This window comes from Globicephala melas, chromosome 9 (genome assembly GCF_963455315.2).
Source record: "Globicephala melas chromosome 9, mGloMel1.2, whole genome shotgun sequence".
Taxonomy (NCBI): domain Eukaryota; kingdom Metazoa; phylum Chordata; class Mammalia; order Artiodactyla; family Delphinidae; genus Globicephala; species Globicephala melas.
The window spans coordinates 63676776-63698210 of record NC_083322.1 but is presented as its reverse complement, the minus strand read 5'-3'; the positions used below and the strand labels follow the sequence as shown (position 1 = coordinate 63698210).

Here is a 21435-nt window from a genome sequence, read left to right as displayed (position 1 = left end):
AAAGAAAAAAAAGAGAAAAATCCACAAAAATATCTAATGTTTAATTAATAATAAAAATAAATTTTCTCTGTTAAATGTTACTGCTTCGGTTAAGCACTTGGAAAATTAGCATTTCTAATTAATGCTGTATTGCTCTATTGCACTTTATTACAATTTATGCCAGAGGAAATAAACACAAGACAAATTAAATACACTCAACAGTGACAGTGTTTTACTGTTAAATAACACAGGTATCTGATAAGAAAAATAAGTTCTACAAAATTAGCTTGAATATTTCTGAACACCTCATACACATCACACAATGATGATTTATGCAGAACATTTAAATTTTCATAACTTACACGACTTCTAGAGCTAAAATGCTAAACCTGGACTCACATCTATTGTATGCCTCTGTGTGTGTGTGCGTGCGTGCACAAACATGTTTGAATAACATAAAGAAACAATCTTTAACAGCTGTAAATAAGTGGGAGGCAAAGGTCTCAGATGTCTCCCAATCCTAATTAAAATACAACTAACTAAAAAAAACATGGTATAAGTGACTCAAGCTTATTTCCTTAAAATTTATATCCTGTATTTTGGAACACATTTCCCATTTGAAAGATGCCATCCATATGTTTGAAAGTAATGTAAGTACAATAGGATTTGCAGCCAATATGTTAAAAATCTCCACCCATGTAGCACAGCCTCTGGAGGTTTATAATCCCCATGTGAAGATCACTGCTCTTTAGAGAGACTGGAAGAAAAAGGAGGCACCACTCCCCAAAATTACTTTACCTGACTGTTGAGACCAAAGATCATTCCCACGTTAGAGTAGGTACCAAATAATTCTAAAGAGAATTGCTGTCCAATATAAAAAACATTAATGTTTTTCTAAATTACTGTCGTTTCAATTCTCTACAATACCGAGTCACTTGTTATTCAGTACCCAGGCTAACTGCACTCTGTTTAATCTGCCCCTAGATAACCAAGAGTTGACTAAATTAGCCGTTCAAAATAAGTAAATTTATAGACTACATATTCATTTACATTTATATTGCCAATCAGTATGTTTTAATTACATTATGGAAGAAATAAGGAAGAAAAAGTAAGACTATACCTAGGAAAAAGTTTTAAATGCAGGCCCTACATCTGTTCTTACTTCCAAAGAATTAGTACTAAGCCTTGCTCCTCAAAATATCAATCATGGTTCATAAGCACTGGCATCCCCAGGGAGTTAGTTAGAAATGAAGAATCTCATGCCCGGAACAACATACTGAATTAGAACCTGCCATTTAAAAAGATCCCCAAGTAAGTCATACACACGTTAAAGTTTGAAAACAGCCCTTAATATTGACAACACTTCTCCAAGTCCGAATTAAAACCTTATGGCTAGCCCTTTGTATAGTCATCTTTCCCTTCTGTGACACTCCTTTCCTCATGCTTCAATTTCTGTCCCCCAATGCAATTTATCCCAAAACTGGTAAGGACCATGTCATATTCATCTTTCTAGACTTAAATTTAATACAATACATATTACATAAAAGTTCAATAAATTTGTTTTAATAAAATAAATAATAAGTGTTTTGATTGAAACTCACAGATGAACACGCTAGATAATACAAATGATAAAACAACTGACAAAAAGGGTAAATTATTGTTCCCTCCTCTGGTAATCTATTTTCAATTTGCATAATTTATGCATATAGCCATCCATTTCAAAAAGGTGATCAAAATTAATAACCAATATCAAAGGGAAAATATTCAAATTACTTATCTTAATTCTATAAACATCTAAAGAATGCTCAAAAGGCCTTCACACATTTCCATATTTCTCTTCATTCAACCCATCTTTTGTTGAGTCATCTAGTTTTTGAATCATCTAATCACTGAATTAATTTTTGAAGTATATGTGTGAATGCTCCAAGTTCATGTTTTCAATTCTTTTGAAGATATATAATTATTTACCATTTCTGATTAATACTTTAAATCTTTGAACATCTGGTTTGATTCCGTCAATTGGAAGTTCTTCAAACCCATACTGCAGTTAGCATCAAAAAGCATAATGCCACAGAATGATCCTATCACACAATGACATAGTTACATACCTCTGCATTTATAAATTCCTTTTTATTATATTTTATTAAATATTTTTAAATGAATAAAAATATAATTATCTAAAACAGTCATTTTAAATGCATGTATCAATATTACAAAAAGGTAATCACTGATGTACTCCTGCAGTAATTTTAAATAACTAAAATAAGCAACATAAACAAATTCTAGCCAGAAAACCAGAGTTGTTACAAGCCATACGAAATTACAGCATCTTAGAGCTCTGAGATAGCAGGCCAGGGAAATGACTTGATGATCAGACAGCTGAAAACTGACAGAGGTAAACTTCAACCCAGGTCTCTCAACTCTCAATTCAGTGATTTTTCTTGCATGACAAATCCAAGATTAATAATTTAATCCCAAATAGAGATGAGCAAATTATCATAAGAAAGCAAATCTCTTATTCTCACTTGAATATGTAAATAAACTGTAATACCGTGACGCATAAATGAAGAGTTTTTATATTTTGAAACAAGTAAATGAGACAATTTACCCAATGGAGAGGAGACCTGAATACTTCAAACTGACACTATATTCTATCCAATTTGGTACCTTACACATACAATGACTAACATGATCCATTACCGAAATAACTTGCAGCAAGCCTTAGCATTTATCACACAACTAGTATTTCCAAAAATTGAAAATAAGAGGATTTAATCCAAACACAATGTTTCACAATATCAAGTTCCCCAACCAAGAAAATGCTGAGAGTTGTGGGGTTTTTTTCTAGTTTTAATGAAGTAGCAGCAACTGTAACTGTTATAACTCATACCTGCCTACGATCATAACAGATAAGATATCTTAAACATGGTATCCCTGAATGAATCAGAAAATATAAGTGGAGTTAAAAAGAGGGAGAAACGATGGAAAAAAGAAAAAAACCATGCTTGGCTCATCCAACAAATTTCAATAATCAAATAATAATTTCAATAATCAGAGCTTGCCCCATCTTAGATGTACAGAAGTATTTGTAACCAGGTTGTCATTTCATGGTATACATTGAGGCTGACACTATTTTAGAAACAAGATAAATAAAGCAGAAGGGAGAACACAGGGTGTGGAAGAAGGAAAAACATTATTTAACAAGTATGTGCTTTAGAACTTAACACAGATAAATTATCTAGACATTCCAAATGATTGACGGTATATTTCCAAATTGTGCTTCCTTTTGCAATTATTAAACTGTTAAAAGTAAAAGAAAGTTTGAAAATCATTCCAAATCTTGACACATTCCTATTTTTTTCTTGTTAGTTTTTAAGAACTTTATTTTCTTAGGGAACACTGACAATCTGAGCTGCTTAGATCATCTGGCTCTTTATCTGTCTTTGGTACACTTACTTGAAAACAGGATGTGATAAAATCATCCACAAAGAGTGGCATGATATTAGAGACAATGTATCTAAGTTAGGAGAGAATAAAACATTTTTAACTATAGGCATCATTTTAATAGTTTATTCACCTAAAACAAATAATTAAATGTTTCAATAACTTCACTCATTTGGACTAGAAAACATGCAACAAATTTTAATTAATTGTTTAGAGCTGGGTTGTTTTAATTTATAATTAAGTCAGATGCATGATGATTTTTCCAAGGTTAGAATGATTCATTTCACAAATGAACTAAATTTAAAACTAAAAGACAGTGTCTCAGCATCTTTGAGATCACTAAGATGGATTTCACATATTCATTTGTACACTGATTTCTCTAAATTCAACACTTATTTTTTTGACGACAAATCAATATTTATACAAATGACAATAAATAAGCCATACATGGTTAGATGAAACAAAAAGATACCCTCCTACGTAATTTATATATAAAAAGAGAACATGCTTATTTATGAGAAAATTCCAAATTCAATGTTAATTAGGACAACAGCCAAACCTTGAAAACCTATCAAGCTAAAATATCTTCAGATTTATGCTGAGGAATAAATGTTGGGGCTGTCTGGCAGCTGTTCAAAATGCTTCAATGAAATACATACAGTATATGTATTTCCTTAAAAAGTAAGTATTTGTTTTCCAATTATAAAACAATATATTGAAAACAATCATATATTAAAGCTAATAAAATATTCAAAAGAAAAATGTTACATATATAAACAAAGTGTGAACAAAAGCACCACCAGTTTCCGTTGGGCTATCGGCATACAACAGATGGAATGGTGATCCCCCAAAATGAGTGTTTTCCCTTCTTGTCAGTTGGCTGTAGAGTTTCTTTTTATCTAACCTAATTTATATTAACAGGGTTAGGAAAATAGGTGGAAAATAAAAAGAACATCATGATCTAATTGGCTTAACACTATTAATTAAAATAACCACAAGCCTAAAAATATAAAAGATACATCCTACATAATAAATGTTTCTATAAAACTCTTCTCACAGATAACGGTATATTCAAAATAAGTAAAATCCTGAAGCTCTGCCTCGTCCCTGTCTCCTTTATTCCATGCTCCTGGAAATAAATAAAAATGATGAATTTCCAGGAGGCAAAAAGCATAGCAGGAGCCTTTGGGTTCTGAATACGATTACTTGCCCTAAGGACACCCACAGTAGATCTCTTCCAAGTGAGCCAAAGTGACTTAAGTATGGTTTAGTTCACCACAAAAATTTTTGCTAGGGTTTCTTCTAAGGTTCTGTGACAGACACAGGTTATATAATCTGTTTAGTACTTCAGAGGTCACCTTGGGTCTGATAATAAACTCAATAATAACTCTTGATATCTAAAGCCCCCATGTATAACCCTTTCTTTCCAGAACTGCATTAATTTAATCAAAACAATTAGTATAAAGATAACAAGTAAATTAAGACATGGGCATCATGAATGCCTAGTACACTTTAGTCATTTCAATAGGGCTGAATCTAAATGTTTCTATATTTCTACTGAACTAGCATCTAAAAAATATTTTAAAAACAAACATAACGAAAGCAGACTCTAGGATATTTGATTATCTCTCAAATGAAGACTGCACTTTTAACAGGCTATTGATTTATACTGTTAAATAAAATGGAAAACAGATTAAAGATGTGTTTAAGTTTATTTCCAAAAAAAATGATCTATAAGAAAAGGTGCATCCTGAAAAACAATATGGTTTCAGTCAAAGCTGCTAAAAAGTACTTTGACTTTTTACTGCATTTATCTTCCCAAAAAAGGAGAGATACAAAACAATATAAAAATGTATGAGACAGTAAGAAAGATCTGACAACTTCAAAGAGAGTAGAAGATGATACACTGTGTAAAAGACTATGGAAAGATAGTCTCAACAAGTCCCTTTGGCACTTGTATAAAAGATGAAAAGTCACTAGATGACATAGAGTGAAAAGAAAACGAAAAGAAAATCTGAAAGCTTTCAAGTTACATTAAAGTTATTAGAAAATATGCCAAAAAGTACAAAGGTCAATTTTAAAGTAACTTCAAAGGGAACATTAAGCTAATTTATATTTTCTTCAAAAGTAATTTCCTGGGCTTCCCTGATGGCGCAGTGGTTGAGAGTCTGCCTGCCGATGCAGGGGACACAGGTTTGTGCCCCGGTCTGGGAGGATCCCACGTGCCGCGGAGCGGCTGGGCCCGTGAGCCATGGCCGCTGAGCCTGCGCGTCCGGAGCCTGTGCTCTGCAACAGGAGAGGCCACAGCAGTGAGAGGCCCACGTACCGCAAAACAAAAAAAAAAGTAATTTCCTTCTCTAAAAGCAAGTGAAAAGTTTCCACATTAAAAAAAAAAAAAATGCAGAGAAAATGTCTAACAAGGTACTTAAAAAGAAGTATCCCAGGCTACCTTTAGAGTAATTCTACAGTTTCACCAATGAAATATGATTAATATACAAGGAGAAAGGGACTAATTCCCTTCCTAACTATAAAGGGCCAGAAAAAAAGACTCTTTCAAAGTACACTGTCTTCAGATGCATAGCCACAGTGGAAGAGAAAAGAACTCATTTGTGAAATACAAACTAAGTACCTTCTGTGGTAGGTAATGAACATATAGTGGTGAACAGGACAGCTCCTGTCCACCTGGGTTCAGGTCCATGAGTCTACAGATACCAAACAAATAATTAAATGGATAATGATTTATAAATACGGTAAGTGCAACTAAAGTGAAGGATAAAAACAGTCACATACTGCTCAGATCTTTCAAAATCTCACTATAATCAAAACTGTTCTTAAATTTAAGAATCAAACATAATTTTAATACCCTTAATAATGATATAAAACTACATTCACCTTAAAGATGCATATGGAGAAAATGCCTAACAAATTGGAAAAAAAAATTCTCAAAGGAACACACTTATGTGTGACTCTGGCAACCCTCAGGCAGGAATGGAAAAAGAAAGAGTTCAGATTGGCAAGAGGATAAAAGAATCAAGGACAGCAGCAAAAGCATTACTAAAATAACTGAACACAGGATCGAGAAAAGATACTGGAACTCTAAGTGAAGGCATGAGGTACCTAGATAACCAGGCTGCTGAGTAACTGTGAGAATAAAGATGGCTATTGGACTAGAAACGTAAAGAAGAAACCCGCAACATACTGAGGTCAAATGAATTTAATCATGATTATTTCACAAGCATCTTAAAATTAAAATCAAATATTATTTCATATAATACTCTCTACCCAATGCAGAAAACTCTTCCAAAAATATCCCTGATAGTCATATAGCCTCAATTATTCTGGATAACAAGGAAGCATGTTCCATATGACACAGTTCTAATTGTTGGTCCCAGTTTTACTATCTGAACTTATCCTAGAATTCATGTAACAGAAGTTTAAATATTTAAAGATAAATGACCAGGTCTTTATTATGTAAAGAGTCTGTTTATTCATTTATTAAACTAATAAACATACCAAAAAAACGTAATTACACTTGTGACAAGGGCAGCAAAATAAAATAGTGTTATGTGTACAATGTTTCAATTAATTACTCCTCAGAGTGCTTTTCTAGAACTTCATCATAGTATCACATTAGGTTTTGCTTTCTTAGTTCATATGAGCTAAAATTGAGGGATGATGGCAATAATGACAGAGGATTAATTAGCACTTTACAACAGATCTACAATCTCTGTCATTTTTCATCTGTTAAAGAGTCCAATTAGAATATCATTTTTGCACTATGTAACATAGCATAGATAGCAGAAAGGGAAAAGGGCCTGCACCATTTTTTTTTTCTTTTACAATATCAACAGTACCATTAGCCAACAAAGAAATGCATATCAAAACCACAGTGAGGGGCTTCCCTGGTGGCGCAGTGGTTGAGAGTCCGCCTGCCGATGCAGGGGACACGGGTTCGTGCCCCAGTCCGGGAAGATCCCACATGCTGCGGAGCGGCTGGGCCCATGAGCCATTGCCACTGAGCCTGCGCATCCGGAGCCTGTGCTCCGCAACGGGAGAGGCCACAACACTGAGAGGCCCGCATACCGCAAAACAAAACAAAACAAAACAAAACAAAACAAAACAAAACACAGTGAGGGCTTCCCTGGTGGCTCAGTGGTTGAGAGTCCGCCTGCCGATGCAGGGGACACGGGTTCGTGCCCCAGTCCGCGAAGATCCCACATGCCGCGGAGCGGCTGGGCCCGTGAGCCATGGCCGCTGAGCCTGCACATCCGGAGCTCGTGCTCCGCAATGGGAGAAGCCACAACAGTGAGAGGCCCGTGTACCGCAAAAACAAAAAACAAACAAAAAAAAAAACACAGCGATACAACACAAGTGTTGCTGGGCTAAAATCAAGGTGTTGGCAGGCTGCATTCCTTTCTGGAGGCTCTAGGAAGAGAATCAGTTTGCTTGGTTATTCCATCTCCTAGAGATTGCCAACATTCCTTGGTCCAAGACCCCCTTCTTCCATCTTTAAAGGCAGGGATGCTGTATATCTCAGACCCATTGTCTGTAGTCACATCTCCCTCTTACTTACAGTCAGGGAAGGTCCTCGCCTTTTAGGTCCACATGTAATTAGTTTGAGCCCACATAATACTGCTTAATCTTCCCATCTCAAGGTCCATAACTTTAATCATACCTGCAAAGCCCCTTTTGCCATGTAACATAACACATAAACAGGTTCTGGGGATTAGGACACAGATATCTTTGTGGGGGGGTATTATTCTGCCTACAATACTCAACACTGTGGAAATCAAATTTATACACTAAATTAATTTATTAAAACTACCATCCTATAGATGGAAATGGGGCATTTAACAGTAGTAACACTTGAAAAACAAAAATCCCTAAGTATATTACAATCACACAAACGTGCATAGGTAAGAAACAAAATGCTACTTTGGGTTAAACTTCAATAACATAAAAGTATAAGGATTTCACTCCCTCTCTATGCAGTCAAGAGATTACCCTTCTCCCATAGGACACAGTAGGCATATCCTCTGGAGAAAAAGAACCAGACAGACTCTGTACAAGGGTTTATCAGGCACAGAGAAGGGAGCAATGAGGTAGCAAACAGAAACCAGGAAGCTTAAATGCAATTCTGCTTTCTAAACCATGAGACCTTTAGCCCCTTTCTCCTCACCTGTCCAGGAGTCTGACAGTCAAAATTATACCTATCAGTTAGGAGATGAGAGAATACTTCTACTGAATTATTGTAGAAAAAAACCTACAGATACTGACATTAAGAAGGTTCCCAAAGAAAAAGCCCCCTGATCATAAAATCACACTACAGGGAAAACAATGGGTTTATCAGCCCTATACAAACTTAATTACCTTTTTTAGAACAAAATAGGAGTGGACATCCAAAGATCCTTAGGCACCTGAAAGCATCAACATGAAAGAGATGACCATGAATAGAAATAATGAAACCACAGGAAACACAGACAATGCACGATACAGAAAAAAATTTTGAAAATATAATTAATATTCATAAAGATATAAAAGAAGTCTTTGCAATCATGAAATAAGAACATCTACTATTAAAAGAAACAGAGAAAGTACATACTCATCCTAACTCAGAAAGAGAAAATCCTAAGAGTTTCAAGAGAAGGGGAAAAAAAAGTTAGAAATGCAGAAAGCAATACTGGAAGCCAGGAGTCAGTAGAGTGATGCTTTAAAAAATATGCAGTATTTTATACACAGCCAAATAACTAATAAAGTATAAGAAATTAAAAAATTTTTAGACATGTAACATCTCAAAAAATTTACCTCTCATTAATCTTTACTCAATAAGTCATTGAAAGCATTGCCCCGTCAAGATCAGGGACTAAATGAAAAAAGAAACTGAAATGCAAGCAACAGAAAATTCCACCCACCAAAGGTTAAAAGGAATTACCAGGATGATGATGAAATAAAGTTCAAGGATAACATAAAAAAACCAATTCACATTAGAGCTGGAGCAGAGAGGGCTCAGAGAAAATATCTAAGAAATTATCTGACATGGCTGACCATATGGAAAACTGTCTATCAGAGATATTTTACAAGGTAGTTGAAGGCTATGAGAAGACTCAGTCTTAGATTCAAAGAAACTAAACAAATTGAAAATACAATGAAGGGCAAATGGTTTATTTTTAAAACTATTCATTCCTTTCTTTAAAAATAAACTGAATGAATGAGGATCCTCAAAACTTAATTAGTGAGACAGTCTGACTGTATTCCTTCCTTCAGAATCCGCCTCACTCCTGCCTACCCAGCCTTAGACCAGTAATAGGGTAAAAAGTGTGCTATTGTTTAAAAGTTCATAAAGTGTTCAGAGAGCATGACTCTATTATTCTTAAACAATATTTTATCTTTGGGAAGTTTCTATCATGAAGAAAATGGGCTAAGCCAATCAAATGTCACTAGTAAATGAAGCAAAAGGAAAATTTCAAAAAAATAAAATCTTGAAAATAAATCACCCTGCAGTATGTACATCTGGTGGCCCACTTGATCACAAATGTTTGTTGTAATCATTCACACGATTTTTTCAGAAGACAATGATTATAATAAAGGTAAGTGCCAAAAAGGGAAAAAATAAAGGTTACCAATCTTTAAAAATAAAACAAAACTAAAAACCCTAAAGTAAAGTAAAATAAAATCACAAAGTATTACCATTTCACGCTGCATACGGGATCTTAGTTCCCCAACCAGGGACCGAACCCACGCCCCCTACAGTGGAAGCGCGGTGTCTTAAACCACTGGACGGCCAGGGAAGCCCCTATACCTCACATTTCTAACAGATTTTCCACAAGAATGCCAAGACAAACTACTATATCAAAAAATGAGAAAGGACTTGAATAAGCTTTTCTCCAAAGAAAATATACAAATGGCCAATAAACACATGAAAAGATGCTCAACATCAGTCATTAGGGAAATGCAAACCAAAACTAAGAGATACAACGTCACACCCATTAGGATGTCTATTATCAACAAATTAAAATTAAAAAAAAAAAAAGTGTTGGCAAGAATATGGAGAGGGCTTCCCTGGTGGCGCAGTGATTGAGAGTCCGCCTGCCGATGCAGGGGACACGGGTTCGTGCCCCGGTCCGGGAATATCCCACATGCCGCGGAGCGGCTGGGCCCGTGAGCCATGGATGCTGAGCCTGCACGTCCGGAGCCTGTGCTCCACAATGGGAGAGGCCACAACAGTGAGCGGCCCGCGTACCGCAAAAAAAAAAAAAAAAAAAAAGAATATGGAGAAATTAGAATCCTTGTGTAGTGCTGGTGAAAATGTAAAATTGTGTAGTGCTGTGGAAAACAGTTTGGTAGTCACTCAAAGAGTATAACACAGAATTACCATATGATCCAGCAATTATACTCTTATGTTTATAGCCAAAAGAACTGAAAGCAGGAACTCAAACAGGTGTTTGTATACCCCATGCTCATAGCAGCATTACTGACAACAGTCAGGAGGTGGAAGCAACCCAAGTGTTCACCAACAGATGAATGGACAAACAAAATGTGGTACAGACATACAAAGAAATGTAATTCAGCCTTAAAAAGGAATGAAATTCTGACACATGCTACAACATGGATGAAGCTTGAGGATATTATGCTAAGTGAAATAAGCCAGTCACTTACATGAGGTATGCAGAAAAGGCAAACTGACAGAGATAGAAAATAGAATGGTGGTTGCAAGAGGATGGGCATAAGAAGGAACGGGGAATTATCGTTTAATGGGTATGGAGTTTCTGTTTGGGATGATGAAAAACTTCTGGAAATGGATGGTGGTGATGGTTGCACAACCCTGTGAATGTACATAATGCCTCTGAACTGTACATTTAAAATGATTAAAATGATAAAATACACAAATAAATTAAAACCCTGAAGTATAGTATAATTACAAAGTATTACCGTTTCCAGATTATTTGAATGTCGATGTGTATATTTTAACCCTCCCGTAAACAGTCTTAGGGATAAAAAATGAATACAATTGTGAAATTTAGAAAGAGACTTTTGGTTCTAGAAAAGATTGCAGATCATCTAATTTATTTTATAAATGAGGATACTGAGCGCCAACAGGGTAAGTTAAATTATTTATCCAAGGCCACATACAGGGTTATTGCCAGAGTATGGACTAGAATTCGAATTTATCATGTGCTAGTCCAGGTACTTTCCACCACACACTAGGCTATCTTACAGGTTTTGATGCTGTCTAAAACACTTAAGAATTTGATTTTGTACCATTTATCTTTTACAGGGAATAATGCTACAAAAAAATTGTCCTAGAGAGGAAAATACCATTACATTTTAAATGGTTGATTATTTTCTCAAGTATAATTAGAAGTTATATCCATATATATTTCTAATTAAATAAATATGAGAAAGTTATTTAAGTTAAAAAAAACACTTCAATCAATCAATATACTAATGATCAAAATTTCCTTAACACAGGAAAAATTTAAAGAGAAATGAGCTATCCTAAAAAATGTTCACACCTATTTACCTGAAAAAACTGAATGAATGAAATATTAAGTGACTTTTTGCTGAAGGTGCTCTAAGTCATTAATCATCAATAACCTTAATTGATAAGTGAATCTGTACTAACACTAAGCTATTAAGATTTGATCCGATTAAGTTCTTTAAAATTTTGCCAACTTACTAATGCAAGAAGCTGTTGCCAGCCATCAAGATGCCTATCATAAAAACATATTGTAAGAAAGACAAATACGGGTGTTAGATGATATCTAAATGTGGTTCAAAATTTTTACACTAAATTTTATGCTAAAGGCTCCAATGCTTTTACAGGTGTTCAGCTTGCTGTTACTTTAAAAATTTCAACTTCTTAATACAAAGGTTTGGGACAGTGGAAAATAAAGACTTTCTCAGCCAGTAGAATACTTTCCTACTAGTATTAATAGTCAACTTCTAGTTTTGTTGCTCACCTCAATCTTCTGTCTTTCCTCTTCCATTTCAGTTATGTTACCTCTAGGGTAATTTAATGTACCTCTCATATGGACACTCTACCTTCTAGTTTATATTACATTATTTGAGGGTCAACTTTCTATCACCATAGTTCTTTGAGGACATAGACCATGTCTTCACTTTAGTGTTCTATTCAGCATCTACTGCCCGGTGCCTTACCTCGTTAGTTGCTCAATAGGTGTATACTGAAAAAATTAACCTGATCCATGGTTCAAGAGTAGGACAAGGAGTCACAAAGACCAGAGAGTATGGAAAGACGTGGATTCCCATGCAGGCAATATTTACTGCTTAACTATTAAACTCAGGAATAAATATAAAGCACTCACACAAAAGATAATTACCTACAATTTTGACAATTGTGAAGAAAATATAACATCAATTCATGCTTCTATACATTATAAACAGACGTTCATCTTAAAGTACTGTCTTCCTTTCACTGGACTCTGAAGGTTTTCCCAAGAGGACAAAATAAAGATCAAACCACTGAGGCTGAGAATTGTGTTGTATGCATTACAAGTCACTATCTACCCTCTAAGTGATGTGAGATAAAGCTGAAAATTAGCAAAATCAGGGGAGATGAAATAAATACAGAATTACTGGGATCCGTAAAGGTGTAAAAAACAAAGCAATTAAGTCTTAAAACTAGAATACTATAACATCATAAAACAGACTGTGTGATACTAGACAGTGACTGCATCACATATCACTAAAACAGCAACCTACAAGGTCAGTGGTATTACAAGTTGTCCTGGCTTGATGTCATAGAAACAAACTGGAAAAGTGGAAGGAAAAAGATACTATTTTAAACTAGTAGAAAGAAAGTACTATAATAAAAATTCATAGTTGAAAGATTAGAACCACGTAACATTTTAAGAAGTTCGAGAAAAAATATTTTATCTAATATAGGCATCAAAGGAAAACAGTATGTATGAAGTATGGTCATTTTACATTTAAAGGTGCGCTAGGTATATAAAACTAATACCTATAAAAAGGCTTTCATGCAGGAGAAGTAAAGCAATTCTCCCAGAGCAAAAGAAGCTGAATTATATTATGATAAATGAGATCCCAGTTCCCCAAACAAAACATTTTCATTCCTACAGTAAATGAAAACTATATTTAAAAATTATCTCCAATTATTATTACTGGCTAACGCAGAAGTTAAAACCATTACAGAAAACTGCTAGCTTTCTCCAGAATGTATAATTAGACATATGACAGTTATTATTTTATAAAGTGGTATTATACCATTTATACTGAATATATGGATCCAAAGCATAGGCTCAACCACTAAAAAATAAATAAATTACATCAAAGCCGACTTCTGAAATATACACTGGCAATGGATGGTATAAATCGTAGGAATTCTGGAAGAAAGAATTGCTTAATGTAATCAAAATAAAAGGGACTCTCTTTGTCAAAATCTCTAATGAGAAAAGCCCTATATTCATTTGTGTAGCTTTTATAAGAGGAACAGAGGAAGAGAGTCATTGAGTTAACAACGCTGACATCTATCACAAGAACCTTTATCTTTTAAGATTCTCTACTTCTCTCATGCCTCCTTTTAATTAACTAAAAAAAGAAATGAAAAGAAATACAAGGGTGAGAAAAAACCTGTGACTCACCTGTAAATCAACGGCAAACACTGTGAGGGCTCCACTGGATATGCAGCAAGCTAGGGAAGGAGTTAAACTTCTCTCTCTCTCTTTTAAATACTGCTAAGCCTGTAAAAAGCCCACGTTCACCCTCTTTGGCCTACACTGAGGTTATCCTCTTGGTATTTTATAACTCTTCAGGTCTGTATTTATGCTGTCAGTGATGCATATAACCGTTTTATTAAGAACTTCAAGCTTGCCTTGCAGAAGGCTCAGAGCTGGGAGAATATGGATGAAGACGGTATCACAGTCCTCTAAGAGGAAAGGAAAGGGGGCAGGAGTGGGGGTGGGGAAAGAAGTCTGAAAATGTTGCTTTTTACGGCACCCACCGTGTGCCAAGTAAGCACTACATTAAGCACTTTTTAAGCTGCAGTTGGTTACTATGCTAGATTGTCTGTGGTCAGTCCGGCACACACCACCACCCCCACCACCCTTGCTTACTCTGTCTAAGGGTGGAAACCACATTCCCCACAGTCCCCCTTCCCTGGAAAGTTCCATGTCTGTAACCTCATATTTGAAGCAGATAAGTAAAGTGAAGGCCATTTTTTCTCAGGAGGTCATGGGAGTCAGATGCTTGGCTTTTTCAGATGCTGTAGCCTTGCTGACCTTTCCATCAGCTCCCACTTCACAGTCCTGGCAGGCTTTGCAGACTTCCCCACAAACTCTCACTTTTCTACCCACTCACCAGTGATGTTCACCTGAGGTCTTCACTGTCAAGTTCTCTGACCTAATGTCAGCTCCTACCACCTGCTTGGTGCTTCAGGATAGATATTTCATTGACAGTTTCTCTGATGTTCAGTAGAGCTCCTCTGACCTATGGTGACAGCTTTCTTGATATCCACGCCCTCAGCTATGCCAACAGTAGTACAAGGCCATTATTCTCCATAGAGTGACTTCCATTTTCCTGACCAAACCCTTAGTCACTAAGCTGCTGGAAGCATGAAGATACTGTGACTCTAGCCCAAGAAATACCAGGAACAACTACTAGTAATCTTGTCTAGAAAGGCAGCCTAATAAAGTAATTAAAGTATGGGCTCAGGAGCTAGCTAAATTTGATCCCTGTTTCTACCACTTTGAAGCTGTATGTCCTTATTAGATAGGTTACTTAAACTCTCTGCCTCAGTTTCTCATTTGTAAATGGCAATGATATTAGTTACTGCTTCACAGGGTAGCTACGACAATTGAATAAATATAAAATACACAGTAAATAACAGGTAAAGGTTAAACAGAAATATGCTTTTCAACCCTTTTTCTTCTTTAGACTTAGTCCTCCTATTTGTACCCAGTAATAAAAGAGAATAATGGCTACTGAGATGCTTAAATACTGGAGATGGGATATTTGTGAGCCAATCTAAGAAGATGTTACAAAGTCTTATCTCTGGAGCAGGAAACAACATGTGAAGAATTTTCTAAAACCAGATCATTCCTCTTTTATTTATTAATACTTGAATATTTCTACGTTTTTTGAACTATCTCCATACTGCTTTTCCATATGGCTCATTCTTCAATTTTTTTCTTATTTTTTTTGACAGATATACCTATAGAAATGTCAGATAATCAAAGTTCAAAATATGTGCCCTCATAATAAAGAAAGATTCAAGGCATGTGAATTGGGTTGGAGAAGGGGAATGTTGGGAGAAAAGTTAAAGAAGACTTTAATTCTATTTTTAATTTATTAGAACAAAAAGTATTCACATATTACTTTTATAGTTAAAACTTAATTTAAAAATAATTCTAACATTCAGAATGATAAATTTCAAAAACATTGATAACTAACAATTAAATATGATAACATTAAAATGTGAAACAGAGAGAATCTCCATGTTTGTTTAAGAAGGGTATTTTCTGAAAGTATACTATTTTCATTCTTATACAGATAAATAGCTCTTTTACCCCATTTTAAAAAAAATACTAAATCTTTAGTGCTATAATTTTTTTCAAACAACTTTTCTGGCTAATCTTTTTATGATCTTTGGGTACAAATAATCTAGGAGAAAAAAGTAACACCGAGACTATTCACTTTGAAAAGCATCTATATCATATTAAATCAACTGTCTCAAAATATGCTGTATTCCTTCAGACTTCTATAAATCCTTATTAAGGAAATCAGAGTAGAATGAAATAAAAAATGACTTTCCTCAGTATCCAAATAATAAAAATATAGTAAGGTGTAACGAAGTGTTCTACTCCCATTGTACACTTTGGCCATGATAAATGGCAACTGCCTGTCAGCAGGAAAAAGTGGATGCCATTTTTCTAACAGCAGCCTTGTTTGGCATAAAAGCGGCACTGGAGCACAGAGACTGAGTCTATGGGCTCATCTCTCTTAACACTGATCAAACCAAGTGAAACAATCAAAAAGGATATTTGTTGCTTAATCAAAAAAACGTGAGATGCAGTAAGCCAAATGTTTTAGGTAGATTTGGAGAGACTAGTTAGGAAAGAAAAAAAATAGTAAAGAAAACCACTATGTACTTCTCCAACTTCACTCTCAATGCAGAGCATACACTCTTTTTTTCCCACAGCAGGTTTCATAGTACTCAATTTGGTGGGAAAAAAAGCAAATCAAAATAGAGAACAGGGGCTTCCCTGGTGGCGCAGTGGCTGAGAGTCCGCCTGCCGATGCAGGGGACACAGGTTCGTGCCCCGGCCCGGGAAGAACCCACATGCCGCGGAGCAGCTGGGCCCGTGAGCCATGGCCGCTGAGCCTGCGCGTCTGGAGCCTGTGCTCTGCAACGGGGAGAGGCCACAACAGTGAGAGGCCCGCGTACTGCAAAAAAAAAAAAAAAAAAAAAAAAGAGAACAGCAAAACAAACATATACTGGCAGTTCATACATACACATGCTGTCAGTGTACTTATTGATTTGCTGCTTCTAATTTCTTTTCTTTTTGTTTGATCTTTTTAAATACCAATTTCCTCGAGGTAAAATAACCTTCAAACATTTTATTAACTTCTACACTATTACACTGTAACTGACAGATTAATGCCAATGCACTTGCACAAGCTTGAAGAGGAAAATTGTTCACACCTAAATGAAAGTACAAAGAAAAGGAGTGTTAAATGTAATAGTTAATGTGAATGAACTCAGTTACATGAGTTAGTAAGTGGATATATGCCTGGCTTCCCACAGATAACACTACGGTATGGAACGACACATGACCATTTTGGTATAAGATTAGAATATCACATTCCCAACTATGCTATCTAATGATCGAATGTTTTTATAACTACTCCATTTGTACCTCAACTAAATGCTCTTTTACAGACCTCAGAAAAGACACTAGTTCTTAATTCAGGCTGTCTGGGTTCAATTCCTATTCCACTTACTATCTGTAAGATCACAGGTAACTTACTTAAGGTTTCTGTGCCTCAGACTCATTTTGAGTAATACAGGAGTTATGAAAAGTTAAAAGTAACTTATTTTTTTAAAGAGGGAGTAGGGTGGAGGATTACTACAGTATCTGGTATATGATCAGTCCTCAGCAAATGTTAGGTATTATTATTATTAAACCATCTTATATAAAAGTAAACTAATTCCCCACATCCACTTCTGACTTACCTACCTTTGAAAAATGTAATGAAGTAAAATACACAAAGGTCAAATAATAGGAAGAAATAGAGAATAATGGTTGGATTTATTAGCAATATAGATTTAAAAGATGTCAAATTAATAGTAGTAATATACCAGGATTTACTCAAATATTCCAACACGTGAATCTCTTCCTTCTCCCTTTCACTCCCTTACTACCACCATGATGTTATTTTTAAACATAAAGATATAAAGTATAAAAGGAGAGAAAGTAATAACAGATGGTAAGAAAAGATATTCAATAAAAATGAAACTTCAATCTGTAGTAGCTCTGATCATTTTTTGTTTTTGATGATTCTTGGACAATCCCACAGAGACAGACTTCAAAAAAAACAGATTAAAGCGCTATATATACTTAATTATACTGCAAAGTCTGAATTTTTAAAAATAAAATTATTCTAACAGAATATCAATTCATATATCGCACAAGATGGATTTCTGAAACAAGATGAAATCATCTTTACTAGCATGAAATAACCCCAAACTACTTTTCTAAAAACTGTGCTATCACTATAACCCAAGGGAACATAACAAACTTAACAGAAATGGAAAGTTTTAGAAGAGATGATCATTTCAACAGTTTTACTGAGTGAGATATTACTTTGAAATGAGAAACTGAAGTTTAAGTTCTGTCATGAATCCCCTATGTCACAAGGGTAAAATTTTCTTGAAAATTCAGATAGAATACTATGACTACTGTGAAATGAACTATATTTTGATGAATAATGGCCAGAAAAACAAAAAACTAGCAAAAGCAAAAATACTATTAGAAAGAATTTAAGGATGGAATATCCCAAAATGTAACATATGTACTAAAATAAAAGGTGTAAGTAGGAAGATACTAGGAACAACAATTAAAAAATTAAAGGAAGAGATAAATCAGTTATTTATTGTGAAAGGTACTTGACTAGACAAATTATTATTAGGCAGTAATATACTTGAATTCCCATAATTAACAGAGTGCTAAGAAAAGAAACTTTAAAATGTTAATACAACTCAAACAAAAATGACCGATAAAAAATTAAGGTAGGGACTTCCTTAGTGGTGCAGTGGTTAAGAATCCACCTGCCAATGCAGGGGACATGGGTTTAAGCCCTGGTCTGGGAAGATCCCACATGCCGTGGAACAGCTAAGCCCGTGTGCCACAACTACTGAGCCTGCGCTCTGGAGCCTGCGAGCCACAACTACTGAGCCTGCAAGCCACAATTACTGAAGCCCGGTGCCTAGAGCCTGTGCTCTGCAACAAGAGAAGGCACTGCAGTGAGAAGCCTGTGCACTGCAACGAAGAGTAGACCCCACTCACTGCAACTAGAGAAAGCCCACGGGCAGCAACGAAGACCCAATGCAGCCAAAACAAAAAATAAATAAATAAATAAATTTAATTAAAAAAAAAATTAAGGTACAGCCAAGATCAAGAGACTGATCGTTCTCTTCTACATCTCTCAATTCTTAAGTTCCTCAGTCTGTTACCTGACCAACTGAATATGCTTATCACAAGTTTTCTGAACTGCTGTACAGACTGATGGAGCAAAGGCAGAGAAAAATGAAAAGAGTAAGAGTAATAATCATAAATGTTATCCAGAGAGTTACTTTCAGACTTTAGTCTGCATAAGACTAACACCTAAGATATCTGCTTAGCCCAACCCCCTAATTCTAATTCATTAGCTCTAGGATGAATCCAAAGTCTACATTTCAACAAACACCCCAGGTGATCCTGATGCAAGGAATCTGTGGCCTCTAAAATACCATTTCCAAAGATGGTACCTCATGGTGCTCTATGCCACAATAAAATATTGTCTTGAAAAAAAGTGCTCTTTGATAAAATAAGTTAGGAAAAAGGATAAATAAGGAAAAGTAATCATTTTTCTAAACATTAGTATTTCTCAAAGCTTCAATATGCATTTGAATTCCCCCCAAAGAAAAAATAACCATACTATATTTCCTAAAATTACGGGGCATAGAATCCTTTCTCGTCTTTTACCTACCAACATCTACAAGAAGACTAAAACTTTAACACAAGAAAACTAGAGACAAAGAATAAGATGGAGGAATTGGACTAAATTAGAAAATTTAAAAGCTTCCTTGTAATTCTAGGCTGGAAAAGCAGACAGGTAAATTAGAAAAAAAAAAAACAACAGAATCCTCATTTATCTTAAGTAATACTGAACTATGGGCACATAAATATCACTATAATATGTACAAAATTCCCCTCTATATGATAACTCCAAAGTTAAAAAATGATAATACTGTTCCTAAGGATTTCTTTAAACAATAAAGAAACTAGAAAAATGTTTCATAAGAGGATAATTTTATAGAGATAAGAAGTTTTTCTCTAAGATTTTAAGAATAGCTTCAGATAGTAGCAACAAACAGTTATAGAAAATATTTTAGAAATAGAAACAAACAGGCTTATTTAAAGAAGGAAAATTCTCTCTAGTTCATCTGTAAACCAAATATATTTGTGAAGTCTAAAAAATGTTTTAAACTAGTAGAAATTATAGATAAAACTATTTCAAGTTGATCAATTTAGAGCACTCAAAATTAACTACTTCAATTATCTAAAAGATAAAAATTCCCAGATTTGACTCTTTGATTTCAAATGAGTCCATAACACAAAACTGAATGAAATAATCTAAGTGATTTCTCTTAAACAAAATCTTTTAAGTGATTATATTGTAATATAGACTACAGATTAAAAAAAACTTTTGAGAAAACTGTTAGTTTAAGGAAAAAAAAAATTAAGACTCTCTAAAACCAAACAATTAAAACAAATGAATGATGATAACTAACCCTAAATACATATTTACATCTCCCTCAGGAGAAGGAAGATTTTTTAAATGCGCCTGCCTTGGCTCAAGGTAAGAAGGTGAAAAATGTCTCCCCTTAGAATGCATAACTGCAAGCCACCCCTCATGGGTTTGGAGTAGAAATTAACACTACTCATGTAATGGAAGAGACACACATGCTAAACTTTTATTTAAAATGGTCTTAGGTTGGTAGAGCTCCCAGGCACCTGGTAATAACTCTGACCTTAAAGAATTTTCTATGAGAAATAGGCTAACAACCTGATAGAAAAGCTGAATAAGACTTGCACATACATATCCTAGAAGAGGAAATACAACTGACCAAAAATATACAAATACATGCTCTAAGTCATCTAAGTGTTGAGGGAAATGCAAAATAAAATGTCCATGTACTATTTTACATGTATCACACTGGAAAGCATTAAAACATTGGACAAAACATGTTTGGGAGCAAAACTTATACCACTTATTCATTACTGGTGTAAGTGTAAACTGGTTTGGAAAATACTGGAATTACCTAGCAAAACTGAAGATGCAGATATCTTATAACTAAGCAAATCCATGCCTTGCTATATACCCTAACTCCCTGTTACCATGCTGCAGGAGACATTTAGAAAGATATTTAAAAATGAGTTGTTTATAAAAGTAAAAAGATGGAGACAACAAAACTGCCAAACTATAGAACAAAAGATAAATTAATAATGATCTATTGTTTCAATAAAAAACTACATATTAGTGAAAATAAATGAACTACAATTACACAGATCAGCATGTGTGAATCAAATCAAGATAACGTTGGTCAAAGTATCAAATAACAGGAAAAAAGTCTGACTCCATTTATATGAAGTTCAAACCCTGAAAAACTACGTATTATTTATGAATACATATATACATACATATCAATACGTATAAAAAAAGGAGTGAATGAAAAATACAAAGTTGAGAAACGTGGTGACCTCTGGGCTA

General features: G+C 34.8%; 1 protein-coding gene across 12 annotated transcripts in view; it reads right to left on the bottom strand.

The window, feature by feature from the left end:
• Positions 1–21435, bottom strand: part of PHF14 (PHD finger protein 14) — a 199902-nt gene that overhangs the window by 111503 nt on the left and 66964 nt on the right. Inside the window, exon 15 of one of the 12 annotated variants that reach the window (XM_060304674.2) lies at positions 8794–8840. The exons of the other annotated variants lie outside the window; for them this stretch is intronic. Within the exon in view, the coding sequence (XP_060160657.1) occupies positions 8799–8840 (42 nt within the window). The 3' untranslated portion in view covers positions 8794–8798. Of the gene's footprint in view, positions 1–8793; positions 8841–21435 lie in introns of those variants that run through there. 12 annotated transcript variants of the gene reach the window in all.